Genomic DNA, 17995 nt, shown 5'->3' with positions numbered 1-17995 from the left:
TACTTTTCCCAGAATCTAAATTGTGTAGCAACTACAATAAAAATGTGCTTGCCTGATAAAAGTTTCATGAGGGTTTATACATCTAAGGCCCCTTTCATACGGGCGAGTTTTTCCGTGCAATGGGGCTGTGCAGATGAGTAGTGATTTTCACGCATCACTTGTGCGTTGCGTGAAAATCGCAGCATGTTCTATATATTGCGTTTTTCCCGCAATGCAGGCCACATAGAAATGAAGTGCGGATGCGGTGCGATTTTCACGCATGGTTGCTACTAGGAGATGATAGGGATGAGCAACCCCATTAAAGTCTAATCACTGTATTCTAAATACAGAATGCTTGGTAAAATGTGCCTTGAGGGGTTAAAAAATACATTTACTCACCTCATCCATTTGTTCGCGCAGCTGGCGTCATCTTCTTTCTTCTTCTTTCAGGACCTGCAAAGGGACCTTTGATGATGTAATCGTGCTCACCACGTGGTGATCGCAGTGACGTCAGCGCAGGTCCTGCTAAATGAAGATAGAATATCTTCTAATATTGCCCGCAAATAACGATCCATGGCTCCATTCAAGTCAATGGTTCCGCAAAAAAAACGGAATGCATCCGCTTGTTTTCCATATCCGTTCTGTTTTTGCTGAACCATCTATTGAAAATGTTATGCCCAGCCCAATTTTTTATGTAAACATTATTGTATGCTTCCGCAAAAAGCGGATCACAAACGGAAAAATGGACTGGCAAAACAGAACGGAATCGGAACAGGTACACTACTGAAACAAAAAACGGTTAGGTTTAAAATGGACCGCAAAACCATACCTAAGGCCTCTTGCACAGGACTGTATGGTTTTGCGGTCCGTTTTAAACAGATCAGTTTTTCCGTCTTGTTGTTTCAGTAGTGTTTCTGTTTCTGTTCCACTTCTGTTTTGTTTTGCCAGTCCGTTTTTTCCGTTTGGTTTCTGTTTGTGATCCGTTTTTTGCAGAAGTATACAATAATGTTTAAACAGTAAGTACATAAAAAAATTGGGCTGGGCATAACATTTTCAACAGATGGTTCCACAAAAACGGAACGGATTTGGAAGACATACGGATGCATTTAGTTTTTTTTGCGGAACCATTGACTTGAATGGAGCCACAGATCATTATTTGCGGGCAATAATAGGACAAGTTCTATCTTTCAGCGGAATGGAAATACGGAAACAGAATGCATACGGAGTACATTCAGTTTTTTTTTTGGCGGAACCATTGAAATGAATGGTTTCTCATACGTTCGCAAACCGAATCCGCAAAAATGGAACAGAAACTGAAAAAATAAAATGTTTGTGTGCAAGAGGCCTAACTGATGAAACACATGCAAGAGTAAGGGCTCATGCACACGACTGTTGTTTTGCAGTCCGTTTTTCACGGTTGTTCCGTATCTGAGTTTTGTTTTCTCTGATTTAAGTCCTCTTCCATTCCGTTCTTCCACAAAAACATATCCGTATGGTTTCCGTATGCGATCAGTTTTTTGCAGATCGGAAACGGAAACAGTAACTTATTAATCACCAAACACATGAGCAATATGGTCGGGGCACAGCATTTCTACAGTATTGATCCGCAAAATACAGATGACATACAGATGTGTTCCATGTGCGTTCCGTATTTTTTGCGGACCCGTTGACTTGAATGGGGCCTCGGACTGTGATTTGCAGACAATAATAGGATATGCACTACTTTTTAGCGGAACGGAAATATGGAAATGGAATGCACACGGAGTACCTTCGGTTGTTTTTGCAGACCCATTCAAGTGAATGGTTATGCATATGGTCTGCAAAAAAACGTAACAGAAGCGGAAAGAAAATGCATTCATGTTCATGTTTATACCGATATAATAGGCCATATAAATCAAGCTAAAATGTCTACTACAGAATATTTTATTTGTGTGGTCACACTAATATAGCTCTTCACGTATTGTATTGATTATAAGAAACTGAGTTTCTCCTTCTTCTATAGGAAGTACAGTCTAACCAGGGAACCACTGTTGGCCAAGTCAATGTTGAAATGGATGCAGCCCCAGGAAAAGATCTGACAAAGATACTCAATGGCATGAGAAGCCAATATGAAGCTCTTGCAGAGAAGAACCGGAAGGATGCCGAGGACTTGTTCAATCAACAGGTAAATATCCACACTGTGCCCATACTGGAGGGACTTTTCAGAAATCTAACTGTTCACTTTTACTTTCCAGAGTAGTCAAATAACACAACAAATCAATGTAGGAGTCCAACAACAGCAGTCAAACAAAACTGAGATGACTGAACTGAGGCGTACTCTTCAATCGCTGGAAATGGAGCTACAAGCCCAGTATGCCATGGTAAGATGTCATCATTCATGAATTTAAGAATGCTAAACTAATTGGTGGTGTCCAAGTATCAGGTGAACAGTTAAATAAAGCTGAGAATTTCTCATAAGCACAGCTTTTGGACAGTTAAATACGATTAAGTTTGAGTTCACATCTCATAGTAACATAGTACATAAGGCCGAAAAAATACATCTGTCCATCCAGTTCGGTCTGTTATCCTGCAAGTTGATCCAGATGAAGGCAAAAAGACCCTGTGAGGTAGAAGCCAATTTATCCCACTTAAAGGGAGTCTTTCACCTAAAATCACCATTATAGAACACTAACATCAGGATCTCCATTACATTCCCCATATTAGAATGCTACCTTCCATATTGCTGTCCATCGCCAATTTTCTCAGAAAAACACTTGTATTCAATATGTTAATTCGCTTCTATAGGTGCCATGGGGCGGCGTTCATGTGGCCGATGCCCAGGCCCCTTGGTGCTTTTCATACGAAACCCCTCCCCTTTCAGCCCTCTGGCCCGCCCTAGGTTCTTCTGATTAGGTCCTCCTCTTAGTGAGAAATCTGGCGCCAGCGCCGTTCAACAGATTTGCTGCGCCTACAATATATTATAATGATACTGCACCTCTAACGTGCCTATATTCTCTAGGAAGATAGTGTGGTACTTCGTCTCATACCACGTGTCCTCCACATTCGCCGGGCCTGCGCACTTCATTTCCCATTATGGGCAGAGGCACAAGAGTGTGTAATAAGCATGTGACAGCCCGTCCATCCCGATCTAGCCGGCCTTGTGCCTCTGCCCATAATGGGGAATGAAGTGTGCAGGCGCGGCGAATCTGTTGAACAGCGCTGCCGCTGGATTTCTCACTAAGAGGAAGATGTAATCAGAAGAAGCAGGGCCAAGGGGTGAAAGGAGAGGGGTTTCGTATGAAAAGCACTGAAGGACCTGGGTACTGGCCGCATGGATGCAGCCCCTGAGCACCTTCAGAAACAAATTAACATATTGAATAAAAGTGTTTTTCTGAGAAAATCGGCAATGGACAGCAATATAGAAGGTAAGATTCTAATATGGGGAATATAATGGAGATGCCGATGTTAATGTTTTTTAATGGTGATTTTAGGTGAAAGACTCCCTTCCCGACTCCAATCAGACAATCAGAATAACTCCCTGGATCAACGACCCATCTCTAGTAGCTATAGCCTGTAACAGTGGTGTGCCTAAGGGAAGGGGGGTCCGCCCCGGGAGTCAGACTGTCAGCTATACAGGGGGGGCACAATGTCTCTGCAAGGAAGCAGAGCTGTGATTCTTTAGGAGAAAGGACCTTTGATGACATCCTCACCATGTGACCAGTAACATATCGATATTACTGGTCACATGGCTATGAGGTAATCAAAGGTCCTTTCTCTCTATCAGGAGTGTTGCTGCAGGAGAAGTTTGCCATAATTGTGGAGTTTTTTTGTGAGGATTACTGCAGGAAAAGGTGATGGGGGCTGGTATGCTATTATACTGTAAGCTACTGTATACTGTGGAGTGCTGTATAGTGTGGGGTGCTGTACTGCTCTGCTGTATACTGTGGGGTGCTGTATATTGTGGAGTGCTATACTGCTCTACTGTATACTGTGGGGTGCTGGGTGCTGTATACTGTGGGGTACTGTATAATGTGGGGTACTGTATACTGTGGGGTGCTGTACTGCTCTGCTGTATACTGTGGGGTGTTGTATACTGTGGGGTACTGTATACTGTGAGGTGCTGTATATTGTATACTGTGGGGTGCTGTATACTGTGAGGTACTGTATACTGTGGGGTACTGTATACTGTAGGGTGTTGTAAACTGTGGGGTGCCATACTGCTATACTTCATACTGTGGGGTGTTATACTATGTATTACATACTGTGGGGTACTATATACTGTGGGGTGCTGTATACTGTGGGGTGCTATACTATATATTGCATACTGTGGGGTGTTATACTATGTATTGTATACTGTGGGGTACTATATACTGTGGGGCGTTGTAAACTGTGGGGTGCTGTATAGTGTGGGGTGCTATACTATATATTGCATACTGTGGGGTGCTATATACTATAGGGTGTTTTACTGCATACTGTGCGGTACTGTATACTATAGGATGCTATACTGCATACTGTGGGGTGCTATACTATACACTACGTGCAGAATTATTAGGCAAATGAGTATTTTGACCACATCATCCTCTTTATGCATGTTGTCTTACTCCAAGCTGTATAGGCTCGAAAGCCTACTACCAATTAAGCATATTAGGTGATGTGCATCTCTGTAATGAGAAGGGGTGTGGTCTAATGACATCAACACCCTATATCAGGTGTGCATAATTATTAGGCAACTTCCTTTCCTTTGGCAAAATGGGTCAAAAGAAGGACTTGACAGGCTCAGAAAAGTCAAAAATAGTGAGATATCTTGCAGAGGGATGCAGCACTCTTAAAATTGCAAAGCTTCTGAAGCGTGATCATCGAACAATCAAGCGTTTCATCCAAAATAGTCAACAGGGTCGCAAGAAGCGTGTGGAAAAACCAAGGCGCAAAATAACTGCCCATGAACTGAGAAAAGTCAAGCATGCAGCTGCCAAGATGCCACTTGCCACCAGTTTGGCCATATTTCAGAGCTGCAACATCACTGGAGTGCCCAAAAGCACAAGGTGTGCAATACTCAGAGACATGGCCAAGGTAAGAAAGTCTGAAAGACGACCACCACTAAACAAGACACACAAGCTGAAACGTCAAGACTGAGCCAAGAAATATCTCAAGACTGATTTTTCTAAGGTTTTATGGACTGATGAAATGAGAGTGAGTCTTGATGGGCCAGATGGCTGGATTGGTAAAGGGCAGAGAGCTCCAGTCCGATTCAGACGACGCCAGCAAGGTGGAGGTGGAGTACTGGTTTGGGCTGGTATCATCAAAGATGAGCTTGTGGGGCCTTTTTGGGTTGAGGATGGAGTCAAGCTCAACTCCCAGTCCTACTGCCAGTTTCTGGAAGACACCTTCTTCAAGCAGTGGTACAGGAAGAAGTCTGCAAGTTAAGAAAAACATGATTTTTATGCAGGACAATGCTCCATCACACGCGTCCAAGTACTCCACAACGTGGCTGGCAAGAAAGGGTATAAAAGAAGAAAATCTAATGACATGGCCTCCTTGTTCACCTGATCTGAACCCCATTGAGAACCTGTGGTCCATCATCAAATGTGAGATTTACAAGGAGGGAAAACAGTACACCTCTCTGAACAGTGTCTGGGAGGCTGTGGTTGCTGCTGCACGCAATGTTGATGGTGAACAGATCAAAACACTGACAGAATCCATGGATGGCAGGCTTTTGAGTGTCCTTGCAAAGAAAGGTGGCTATATTGGTCACTGATTTGTTTTTGTTTTGTTTTTGAATGTCAGAAATGTATATTTGTGAATGTTGAGATGTTATATTGGTTTCACTGGTAAAAATAAATAATTGAAATGGGTATATATTTGTTTTTTGTTAAGTTGCCTAATAATTATGTACAGTAATAGTCACCTGCACACACAGATATCCCCCTGAAATAGCTAAAACTAAAAACAAACTAAAAACTACTTCCAAAAATATTCAGCTTTGATATTAATGAGTTTTTTGGGTTCATTGAGAACATGGTTGTTGTTCAATAATAAAATTAATCCTCAAAAATACAACTTGCCTAATAATTCTGCACTCCCTGTATATTGCATACTGTGGGGTACTGTATACTATAGGGTGCTTTACTGAATACTGTGGGGTGCTGTAAAATATAGGGTGCTATACTAAATAGCGTGGGGTGCTGTATACTGTGTATTGTATACTATGGGGTACTGTATACTGGGCAGTGCTATATGCTGTATACTGTGGGGTATTACACTGTATACTGCGGAGTGTTGTACGCTATACACTAGGGCTGTTTCGGGTATCAAACTTTCTATACCCAATCGATACTTTTAACCCGGTATCGAGACAATACCGTGATTTGTCTTTTATCGATACTAGGCTGTGCGCCATGTTTGCTCAGCAGCACAGGGAAGGAAGAAGAAGTCTCTCCCTCCTGTGCTGCTGCCGCTGCAATCAATGAGAGGAGAGAGGGGAGGGGCTGTGACAACTGTGCCACCAATGATAACTAACGTTTAATACATTACAAATGCAGGCGCCCTGTCAGAGGCAGGGTGCCGGCAATGTGTTTCTGCCACCAGCTGTATTTGTATATTAAACGTTAAAAATCATTGGTGGCGCCCTGCCCCCCCTCCCAGGTATTAAAAATCTTGGTGGCTCAGTGCGCCCTCCCCCCTGCCAAAGTAATAAAACATTGGTAGCAGTGGCCACAGGGTCCCCTCTCCCCTCCTCCTCATTGGTGGTGCAGTGGCAGCTTCTGATCGGAGCCCCAGCAGTGTAATCCTGGGGTTCCAATCGGTTACCATGGCAGCCAGGACACTACTGAAGCCCTGGCTGCCATGGTAAGCTCCCTGCTGCTGTGAACACAAATCACAGGGCAGCAGGAACAGTGTGAGATCCTATTCACCCTAATAGAGCTCTATCAGGGTGACTAGGACAAGGGATGAAAAGATCCCAGGTTCTAGCCCCTAAGGGGGGAAATAGTTATTAAATAAACTATAAAAAAAGTTAAAAAAATATTAAGTATAAATCACCCCCTTTCCCAATTTTACATATATAATATATAAACAGTATATAAATAAAATATTACATATCGCCACGTCCGAAAATTCCAAACTATTAAAACATTTAAAAATATCTCCTAAGCGGTGAACGCCATAAAAGTGCGATTCGACATTTATTTTGTCACCTTGTCCCCCCAAAAAATAGGATAGGACTGTTCGATTATCTGCTGGATGTTCCCAAAAATGCGGAATGCATGCATCTTTTGTTGGCGTTTAATTTTTTTGCGTGGTATTAAATAGTATCGAGTATCACAATACTTTTTTATGGTATCAAAACCTGATCAAAATTTTGGTATCGAAACAACCCAACTATACACTATGAGAGTTGGGGGTGTTGTGCAATAGACGTCAATTCAACAAATCTGACCTAGATAAGTGAAGGGTATTAGGTTCCCCTAAATAAAAACTGGCCCCCCTAACCGCCAATTTACATATATCCTATAATCTGTAATAATAGTTCCACTCTATAAGTCCTCCGACCACTAAACAGTGGCGAGCTATCGTATCTGTGTTCACTCCTGCACCAGGGATGTGGTTCTGTGCACTGTCACCACTCGTCCCTATATTCCCTTCCTTTTCATTGATTAATCACATTGATTATATGGTTTATGGTCAGCACTGACAATAGCCGTCCTCTAAAATCGCTTCATACGTTGCCCCAAAAATGTTTGCCAGATCCCTGGCATCCTCAGGGGTAATGGGCAACAACACTATATACGTGGCATAGTTTTTTTTTTATATTTGCCAGAAAAAAATAAACATCGCACAACGCGAAAGAGTGGTCGGTTGGGGCAAATGGACAGAGGAGGCCCAAGATGGGTAAACAGCCCCCGACCTATAATATACTTGACTTGCCCCTGGTGCGCTCTCTGATAATCTCACTTGCATGCTCGCCGCTGTCTGCCGCCTTCCAGGTGGAAAAACCTCCCATCTTACTTGTAGCCGCTTGCTCCAGTGCTCCTGATAAAAAAAACGGCTGTGCTGTGCGGCCTGTGCCTTCTAGTGAAGGGACCACCTCACCAGTGTTGTGTGTTAGTGTGTGTCTGCAGATACACTGCCGCCGAGCTGAGCCTGCAAAAAGCACTGGGGTCTGTGGCAGTTAGGAGTGGTGCAGGCAGTCACAGTGGCACTGTGGTGTGTGGCAGTTAGGAGTGGTGCAGATAGTCACAGTAGCACTGTGGTGTGTGGCAGTCAGGAGTGGTGCAGACAGTCAAAGTGTGACTGTGGTGTGTGGCAGTTAGGAGTGGTGCAGACAGTCACAGTGTCATTTAGGTGTGTGGCAGTTAGGAGTGGTGCAGTTACAGGGGCACTGTGGTTTGTGGCAGTTAGGAGTGATGCATACAGTCACAGGGGCACTGTGGTGTGTGGCAGTTAGAAGTGGTGCAGACAGTCACTGAGGCACTGTGTGTGTGTGGCAGTTAGGAGTGGTGCAGTTACAGGGGCACTGTGGTGTGTGGCAGTTAGCAGTGATGCAACAGTCATAGGGGCACTGTGGTGTGTGGCAGTTAGGAGTGTTGCAGACAGTCACTGGGGCACTGTGGTGTGTGGCAGGAGTGGTGCAGACAGTCACAGGGGCACTGTGGTGTGTGGCAGGAGTGGTGCAGACAGTCACAGTGGCACTGTGGTGTGTGGCAGTTAGGAGTGGTGCAAACAGTCACATGGGCACTGTGGTGTGTGGCAGTTAGGAGTGGTGCAGACAGTCAAAGTGTGACTGTGGTGTGTGGCAGTTAGGAGTGGTGCAGACAGTCACAGTGTCATTTAGGTGTGTGGCAGTTAGGAGTGGTGCAGTTACAGGGGCACTGTGGTGTGTGGCAGTTAGGAGTGATGCAGACAATCATAGGGGCACTGTGGTGTGTGGCAGTTAGGAGTGTTGCAGACAGTCACTGGGGCACTGTGGTGTGTGGCAGGAGTGGTGCAGACAGTCACAGGGGCACTGTGGTGTGTGGCAGGAGTGGTGCAGACAGTCACAGGGGCACTGTGGTGTGTGGCAGTTAGGAGTGGTGCAAACAGTCACAGGGGCACTGTGGTGTGTGGCAGTTAGGAGTGGTGCAGACAGTCAAAGTGTGACTGTGGTGTGTGGCAGTTAGGAGTGGTGCAGACAGTCACAGTGTCATTTAGGTGTGTGGCAGTTAGGAGTGGTGCAGTTACAGGGGCACTGTGGTGTGTGGCAGTTAGGAGTGATGCAGACAGTCATAGGGGCACTGTGGTGTGTGGCAGTTAGGAGTGTTGCAGACAGTCACTGGGGCACTGTGGTGTGTGGCAGGAGTGGTGCAGACAGTCACAGGGGCACTGTGGTGTGTGGCAGTTAGGAGTGGTGCAGACAGTCACAGGGGCACTGTGGTGTGTGGCAGTTAGGAGTGGTGCAGACAGTCACAGTGGCACTGTGGTGTGTGGCAGTTAGGAGTGGTGCAGTCACAGGGGCACTGCGGTGTGTGGCATTTAGAAGTGGTGCAGACAGTCACAGGGGCACTGTGGTGTGTGGCAGTTAGGAGTGGTGCATACAGTCACAGGGGCACTGCGGTGTGTGGCATTTAGAAGTGGTGCAGTCACAGTGGCACTGTGGTGTGTGGCAGTTAGGAGTGGTGCATACAGTCACAGGGGCACTGCGGTGTGTGGCATTTAGAAGTGGTGCAGTCACAGTGGCACTGTGGTGTGTGGCAGTTAGGAGTGGTGCAGACAGTCACAGTGGCACTGTGGTGTGTGGCAGTTAGGAGTGATGCAGACAGTCACAGGGGCACTGTGGTGTGTGGCAGTTAGGAGTGGTGCAGTTACAGGGGCACTGTGGTGTGTGGCAGTTAGGAGTGGTGCAGACAGTCACAGGGGCACTGTGGTGTGTGGCAGTTAGAAGTAGTGCAAACAGTCACAGGAGCACTGTGGTGTGTGGCAGTTAGGAGTGGTGCAGACAGTCACTGGGGCACTGTGGTGTGCGGCAGCAGTGGTGCAGACAGTCACAGGGGCACTGTGGTGTGTGGCAGTTAGGAGTGGTGCAAACAGTCACAGGGACACTGTGGTGTGTGGCAGTTAGGAGTGGTGCAGACAGTCACAGTGGCACTGTGATGTGTGGCAGTTAGGAGTGGTGCAGACAGTCACAGGGGCACTGGGCAGAACAGTGTGCAAGCAAGAGGCAGCAGACTAGACAGACTAGAGAGGTATTTTTTCAGTTTAAGGGCCTTGATGCCTTGAATTTCCAATGGGGGGAGGGGTTTTGAGGAGTCACAAGGCTGCTGCCAGCCAGTGCGAGGGCAGAAATTTACAAGAGGCCCAAATATGGATGGGAAAGCACCAGGCTTATTAACCTGTAGGATACCAGTGCCATACCTGTACGGTCCTAGTGCTGTACAGTTATGGCGGGCTGATCGGGCAGGTGCAGGAGCTGTGTCAGTCCGATCAGCAGCACGGGTCTGGCTGTCACTGTCAGCTGAGCCCCTGCTATCAGGGCAGGGTGCAACAGCATCAGTAAAAACTCCAGCCCGCTCTATAAAAATCTAACATGATCCATCCCGTCAGGGGAACCTGTAAAAAATATTTAAAAGCTGTGAAAAAAAACTGCCATTTTTATCTTCACCTTCACAAAATGTGTAATACCAATATTGCCTTTTCATGGTGACAGATTCCCTTAAAATTTTAATTTACTAGCAATTTTCTGTTTACTAGCGATAAACAATGTTATTTCGAACAAAATAAATATTTCAGTATATTTAAATGTAAAAATAAAGTTTATTATGGTTTCGGCTAGGGGAAGGGGGGTGCCAGAGAAAGTACCCGCCCTGGGTGCCAAATACCCTAGGCATGCCTCTAGCCTGTAATATTATTACACTCCAGAAATACATCCAGGACCCTCTTGAACTCTTTTAGTGAACTCACCACCTCCTCAGGCAGAGAGTTCCATAGTCCTACTGCTTTTACCGTAAAGAATCCTCTTCTATGTTTGTGTACAAACCTTCTTTCCTCCAGACGCATAGGGTGTCCCCTCGTCACAGTCACAGTCCTGGGTATAAATAGATGATGGGAGAGATCTCTGTACTGACCCCTGATATATTTATACATAGTTATTAGATCTCCCCTCAGTCGTCTTATTTCTAAAGTGAATAACCCTAATTTTGATAATCTTTCAGGGTACTGTAGTCCCCCCATTCCAGTTATTACTTTAGTTGCCCTCCTCTGAACCCTCTCCAGCTCTGCTATGTCTGTCTTGTTCACAGGAGCCCAGAACTGTACACAGTACTACATGTGTGGTCTGACTAGTGATTTGTAAAGTGGTAGGACTATGTTCTCATCACGGGCTCTATGCCCCTTTTGATGCAACCTATTATCTTGTTGGCCTTGGCAGCAGCTCCCTGGCACTGGTTTTTACAGCTTAGTTTGCTGTTCACTAAAATTCCTAGGTCCTTTTCCATGTCAGTGACAGTGACCCATTCTGAGTATGTACCATTAATAACCACCCTCTGTTTTCTATCACTGAGACAGTTACTTACCCACATACAGACATTTTCTCCCAGTCCAAGCATTCTCATTTTATATACTAACCTTTAATGTGGTACAGTGTAAAATGCTTTGGAGAAGTCCAGATATACGACATCCATTGATTTGCCGCTGTCGAGTGTAGAACTTACCTCCTCATAGAAACTAATTAAATTAGTTTGACATAACCGATCCCTGATGAAACCATGCTGATATGGCATTATTTGCCTATTTACATTGAGGCACTCCAAGATAGTATCTCTTAGAAAACCTTTAAACAGTTTAGCCACGACAAATGTTAAACTTACCGGCCTATAGTTTCTGGGCTCTGTTTTTGGACCCTTTGTTGAATATTGGCACCACATTTGCTATGCGGCAATCCTGTGGAACACTCCCTGTCATTATAGAGTCCTTAAATATCAAAAATAAGGGTCTGGCTATGACATTACTTTATTCTCTTAGGATACGGGGATGTATGCCATCTGGTCCTGGTGATTTGTCTATTTTAATCTTTTGAAGACGCCGCTGTACTATTTCCTGGGTCAGACATGGCACTTTTATTGGGGAATTTACTTTTACTTTCTGCCTTTCATCTGACAGTTTATTTTCCCTAGTGAATACAGTAAAGAAAAAAATATTTTATAGCTTTGCTTTCTCCTCACCGCTCTCTGTAACTCCCCCTCATTACTCTGTATGGGGCCGACACCTTCAGATTTATACTTTTCACCATTTATATAATTGAAGAACATTTTAGGGTTAGTTTTGCTCTCTTTGGCAATTAATCTCTTGGTCTCTAGTTTGGCTGCTTTTGTTAGTTTTTTACATATTCTATTTTTTTCCTTATAATTTTTTAGTGCTTCCTCGCTACCCTCCTGTTTTAGTGATTTAAATGCTTTCTTTTTGTAATTTATTGCTTTCTTTACATTTCTATTTATCCACATAGTTTTTTTCTTGTTCCTTAACCTTTTATTCCCATAAGGTATGTACCTCTCACAATTAGATTATAGGATGCTTTTAAAAATATCCCATTTTGTGGCTGTTATGGCCTCTCTTAGTTGGCTAAATTTAGCTTTTTTGAAGTTTGGTATTTTTATTCCTCCCTGAAGAAACACTCTTTTGAATGATAATTGGATGGTTATTACTTTATGTTCACTATTTCCCAGGTGTCCCCCAACCTGCACATCTGTTCTTTGTCATGTCTATTAGTTAATATTATGTCCAGTATGGCTGTCCCTCTAGTCCTGAACCAGTTGGGAAAGGTAATTGCCTTTGGTTATTGCAAAGAACCTGTTTCCTTTATGATATATACAGGTTTTAGTTTCCCAGTCTATATCTGGGTAGTTAAAGTCCCCCATAATAACTACCTCATTATGATCTACTGCCTCATCTATCTCAAATTAGTAGCAGATTTTTTGTGGACTCTGGTATATTAGGTGGTTTGTAATAAACTCCATGCCTCCATGTATTTCTACCCACAGTGACTCCACATGTTCATGTCCCTAACATATCTTCTTGGCTTTAGACAGGACTTTACATAAAGGCAGACTCCTCCCCCTCTCTGGTTTTGGCGATCCTTTCTAAGAAGACTGTAACCCTATACATTAACTGCCCAGTCATAGCTATCATCCAGCCATATCTCAGTTATTCCCACTATGTCATAGTCTTTCTCACACATAACTAATTCCAGTTCGCCAGTTTTATTAGTCAGGCTTCCGGCATTAATATACATTAATTAAGAGGTTTATATATTTTTTTTACCCTACAACTATTCCTTTTGAACTGTTCTAATACCTCCTTACATTCCTCCCTCAGTCCCATTACCTTGCCCCCCCATCTCTATCTGCACTATCTTCCCATCCTATAATGTAATTATCCTCCCCCAGTCCCTAGTTTAAACACTCCTCCAACCTTCTAGCCATCTTCTCCCCAACACTCAATAATTGAGTCTCCCACTACCAGCAACTGTCTGTCCTGCCCTGCTCTCCTGGTCCCCTGCTTACTAGAGCTGACATTGCCCTGACTGGCAGAGGAAGGGTCCGGCTAGTGATGAAACTCTCCCGATTAGATACACGATGTGCAATTCCAAATGGGCAATTTGCTCACATTTTGAACAAAGATATGCACCCTCAAACGGCTGTTCCTGGACTGCATACATTAGACAAGATGTGCACTGGACTGCGCGGCCAATAATGGAACACATACTAAATGGGGATTAAGCAAGAAAAGAGAAAAAATACAATATAGTGCAATGATAAGAATCTAACTTACTGTAGTCCCCTCCTAACATCGTTGAATCTGAAGTAACGTAATCTAAAGTCACACACTTAATGCAAACACACACTTGAACTCAAACACACAAACTCTCACAAACTCGCATTGTTTGCCTGCTTGTACAAGTGCAGCTCTCAAACCAGACTTCTTTTTTCCCCTCTGGATTCAAAGGATTGATCTGCCCTTAAGACTGGCTATTTAACTTCTCCTAATTAGATAGCCACACCCTAATTACTCACCTGTGCAACACCCTGGAGAAGGAAGAGAAAAAAAAAAAAAAAGTAATCACAGTATACTCTCAGCTGCTATGAAATAGGCAGCAAAAGCGAATCACAGTGTATAAACTAGACTACACTGCTCTGACTTGGTATAGAGTACAATAAAGTCAGGAACAGCCACTGAGCAATGCACAAAAATATTTAGCTCTCACAAATACTCCCTTACATAATCTAAAGTCACACACTTAATACAAACACACACTAGAAATCAAACACGCGAACGCTCACAAACTCGTGTTGTTTGTCTGCTTGTATAAGTGCAGCTCTCAAACTAGACAGATTTTTTTCCTCTGGATTCAGAGGGTGAAAAGTGAATATTTATAGCAGGCTGATGATAGCCCACTGGCATTCTCCAGATCTGGCATTGTTTTATCCCTATTGACTATAATGGGACCCGCCAGGGATTCGGCCAATTTCCGGCATAAATGCTAGGTATGTGCTGGACAAATACCACACCTACACATATAGACAGGGGCAGAAATAGATAGGGCCCCATTATCAAAACATAGTATGGACCGTCATCTCTATCAGATTTCTGCCAAATTTATGATTTTTTTTTTACCTGGAGATATATTTTAATTTAAAAAAGTTAACCCCCCTACTTTAAACAAGTTCTATGTTGTAAAAAAGTGGAACAAGTGCTTTTATGTAATCTGCACATTCTGGACATTACATTCTCAATATATTTACACTAACCAACTGAAAAATATATATTGATAAATCTCCCCCATACAGCTGTAACCCTCCTGTTTTCCCTCATATAGTATATCATAAAACTGTAAGTCTGCAGCCAACACTAGGGGGAGCTTATTGGAATTCATACCATAAACATTGATCTCAATGGAAGCTGTAAAATATATATGCTCTGTACTCCCCCTAGTGACAGTTACATGAAAATCCCATGGTTTTATGTTGGGAATTAAAAGAAGGGGCACTCCCTTACCAGGATCTCCACAGCAGTGGAGTGGGCCATACTCTACCTTTAAGCACCTCTGATTCCAATTTCCTATAGAGGCATATGCAAGAAATTTCAAGAAATTGCCAACTGAAAAAAAAAAAAGTTCCATTGGATGCTGCATAAATGAGTGTATTCCCAAATTGCAGCATTGAAACATAGAAACATAGAATGTGTCGGCAGATAAGAACCATTTGGCCCATCTAGTCTGCCCAATATATCTGTCTGCCCAATATATCTGTCTGCCCAATATATCTATATTACATAAGTACTTGCTTCCAGGAGAGAGTACTTATGTAATATAGTGCAATATGGAGACACCATATCATAACACATTGAGTAGCCGTGGCCTCACTGTTTAGAGCTGTATGGAAAGTAGAATAGCTATATGGGGTGCCATAGCTATATGGGGTGCCAGGGTTACAGTCAAACTTAGTGTGGAAATTAACCGTTATTAAGCCTTCTTATTTTAAAACAGAAACAATCCTTGGAGGAATCATTGGCAGAAAAAGAAGGTAGCTACTGCTCACAAATATCACAAATCCAAATGATAATCAGCGGTGTGGAAGATCAGTTGGAACAAATAAAAAATGATACTGCATGCCAGAAGTCTGAGTATGAAACACTCTTGGACATCAAAGTCCGTCTGGAACAGGAGATTGCCACCTATCAGAAACTTTTGGATGAAGGGTAAATAAAATTTTTGACTGCTGACACTAATTTCAAAATTTTCTGAAGAAATGTATTCGTAATGCATTGCTTTACTGGTTGCTTGTCTTACAGAGATTCTGAGGTTGGACAAGTTACAACACAACAAGGGAGCAGGACTACAACTACTAGTCAAGCTTCCCGAGCTGGAGGCACATCAGTCCAGTCTTCCAGAGCTTCTACAACTCAAAGTTCAAGGTCTGCAACTTCAACTTCTCAAACTTCAGGAGCAGGAAGTGTAGTTTCTGGAAGTGGAGGCCTTGGTGCTTCAGCTACTTCTGGAAGTAGACTTTCTAGTGGCTTACGTTCCTCTATTCAGACCTCTAGTATTACAGCATCTTCTGCAACTAAAAGTCAGTCTGGCTCTGGAAGTGCAGGTTCTGCTGGTCAAAGCTCTAGTGCATCAGCCACTTCTGGTACTGCAGGTGCAAGATCTGGAGGTTCATCATCCTCTGTTGGATCTGGAAATCAAAGCTCAGATGGTAAATAGGATCTATATTAAGACATAATGCTGTTAATGTCTTTTTACCTTATTTTGAACTCAACTCTTTGTACTTGAGAGTAATAGTGGGTCTAGACAGGACAAGGAGCAGCCACTGGCTGCTCGTTACGTGGAGGTTAAGCTCTGCATTTACATGCAGCGATCATCTCCACAGTATGAGAAGGAGCGATTGCGGATCCTCATCCAGCTTCATTCTTTCTAGGAAGCAGAGTGCTGCTTAGACAGCATAATCTGCTGCCCAGAAATGACAATTTACTTGCCTACAGGAACGACAGTTTCATCTAATGTGCAAGAGTTTTGCTCATTCATCGGGTGATCAGCACTTTTAGACGGGCAGATTGTTAAAGAATGAGGGTTCGCAGGAACATTCGTCCCCTATAATCTGCTGTGTAAACCCAGCATAACACTGGGTGCTTTTGATTGATTTCACAGTATCATCAACACTAAAACCATTAGCCTGCAGTCCCAGTAACTGTGGTCTGATCCAAGTATTAGAGTTACATACATACAGAAAGAAAACTTTGGCACATATACTGGTGGTGATCATTAATGGTGTATTACTGTGAATTCATTGCCCCATTTTGTTTAGCTGTAGTATTAGTAGTAGTAGCAGTGGAAGTAGCAGTATTTGTAGTAGCATTCATGGTAGTTGTAGTGGTAGTACTAGCAGTAATAACGGCAGCATTTGTTGTGAAAGTAGCAGGGAGATCTTTGGTTGGTTCCTTGCATAGTACCTTCTATTCATATGTTTCCCCCCTTCTGGCGTACCACATGATGTTTAAAAGAAAAAACAATGCCAGGGAGAACAAATAACCATACAAAAGTGATCATCCTTACCTCTCCTTAGTTGAGAGATATGAAATAACCAGCTTTGTAAATGTAACTTTTGCATTGCTCACAAATCCCAATAAAGTAAAAGCAAAGTTTTTTTTTCAAAGCTTGCCATCTCACACCACTCAGGTCAGTATATCTTGAGCCAAGGAAAGCTAAGGAGGGAAACACCATATAGTGCTCAAATAATATTGCCATACAGAGCATAAAATAGGACCACCCAATCAGTATACAGGGGAATGTAGCTGCATCCTGTGCAGTTTCTTCATATGTTTGGGTAGTAAGCATAGGATTGGGGGTAAGCTTATACACAGGTCGCATACTACCAAGGTTGGCTCAGGGTAATAGGAGAACTGGTGATACATGCAGTGTTCGAAATAGTAGTAGTGGTAGATAGTAGTCATCAGATTTCTAATTCCTCTCCATTGCACTCCATAGCAAAAACTAGGAGGACAATAGTGAAAACTGAAACCTACATTGATGGCAACATTGTGGACTCAAAAACTGAAGAAATTGAAGAGCCAGTTAAATGAGATGTGACACAAAGAGCAGAATATGGGAAGCCGCAGTCATACAGTTATCCTCCTCTATCGCTGATATGGGTTCTCAGCTTTTTTCCTTTTGTTTTTCAACATGTCTACATGTTTCTTTATGCCTAAACTTAAATAAATTCCTGAAGCCTAAACTTAAATAAATTCCTGAAGCAACTGACTTTGTGTGTGGCCCAGCATGGACATTTTTTACAATTTTGTAAGTTTATTTGACTATAATCTTGAATGGCTATTTGGGCTAGCAAGGTCACAATGAACATGGAAGAAAATAATAGACAAGTATACAATGCAAATCTTGATGAGAACATCATGAAAGGACACCTATGTTCTAGCAGAAATGCTACAAAAAAATTGAGAAGCTTCATATATTTGACAGTTTTGGAAGCACAACCAGCAAACCCAGAAACTGCTA

At 43.2% G+C, this 17995-nt stretch overlaps 1 protein-coding gene across 1 annotated transcript in view; it reads left to right on the top strand.

The window, feature by feature from the left end:
• Nucleotides 1-17565, top strand: part of LOC122942019 (keratin, type I cytoskeletal 47 kDa-like) — a 32098-nt gene extending 14533 nt beyond the window's left edge. The window contains exons 5-9 of the mRNA XM_044299514.1: nucleotides 1982-2143; nucleotides 2214-2339; nucleotides 15470-15681; nucleotides 15775-16181; nucleotides 17471-17565. Coding sequence (XP_044155449.1) covers nucleotides 1982-2143; nucleotides 2214-2339; nucleotides 15470-15681; nucleotides 15775-16181; nucleotides 17471-17565 — 1002 coding nt within the window. The remainder of the gene's footprint in view (nucleotides 1-1981; nucleotides 2144-2213; nucleotides 2340-15469; nucleotides 15682-15774; nucleotides 16182-17470) is intronic.
• Nucleotides 17566-17995: the final 430 nt, after the last annotated feature.

The sequence above is a fragment of the Bufo gargarizans genome, chromosome 6, assembly GCF_014858855.1.
Source record: "Bufo gargarizans isolate SCDJY-AF-19 chromosome 6, ASM1485885v1, whole genome shotgun sequence".
Classification (NCBI taxonomy): Eukaryota; Metazoa; Chordata; class Amphibia; order Anura; family Bufonidae; genus Bufo; species Bufo gargarizans.
This window is presented reverse-complemented; position numbering and strand designations above follow the sequence as displayed.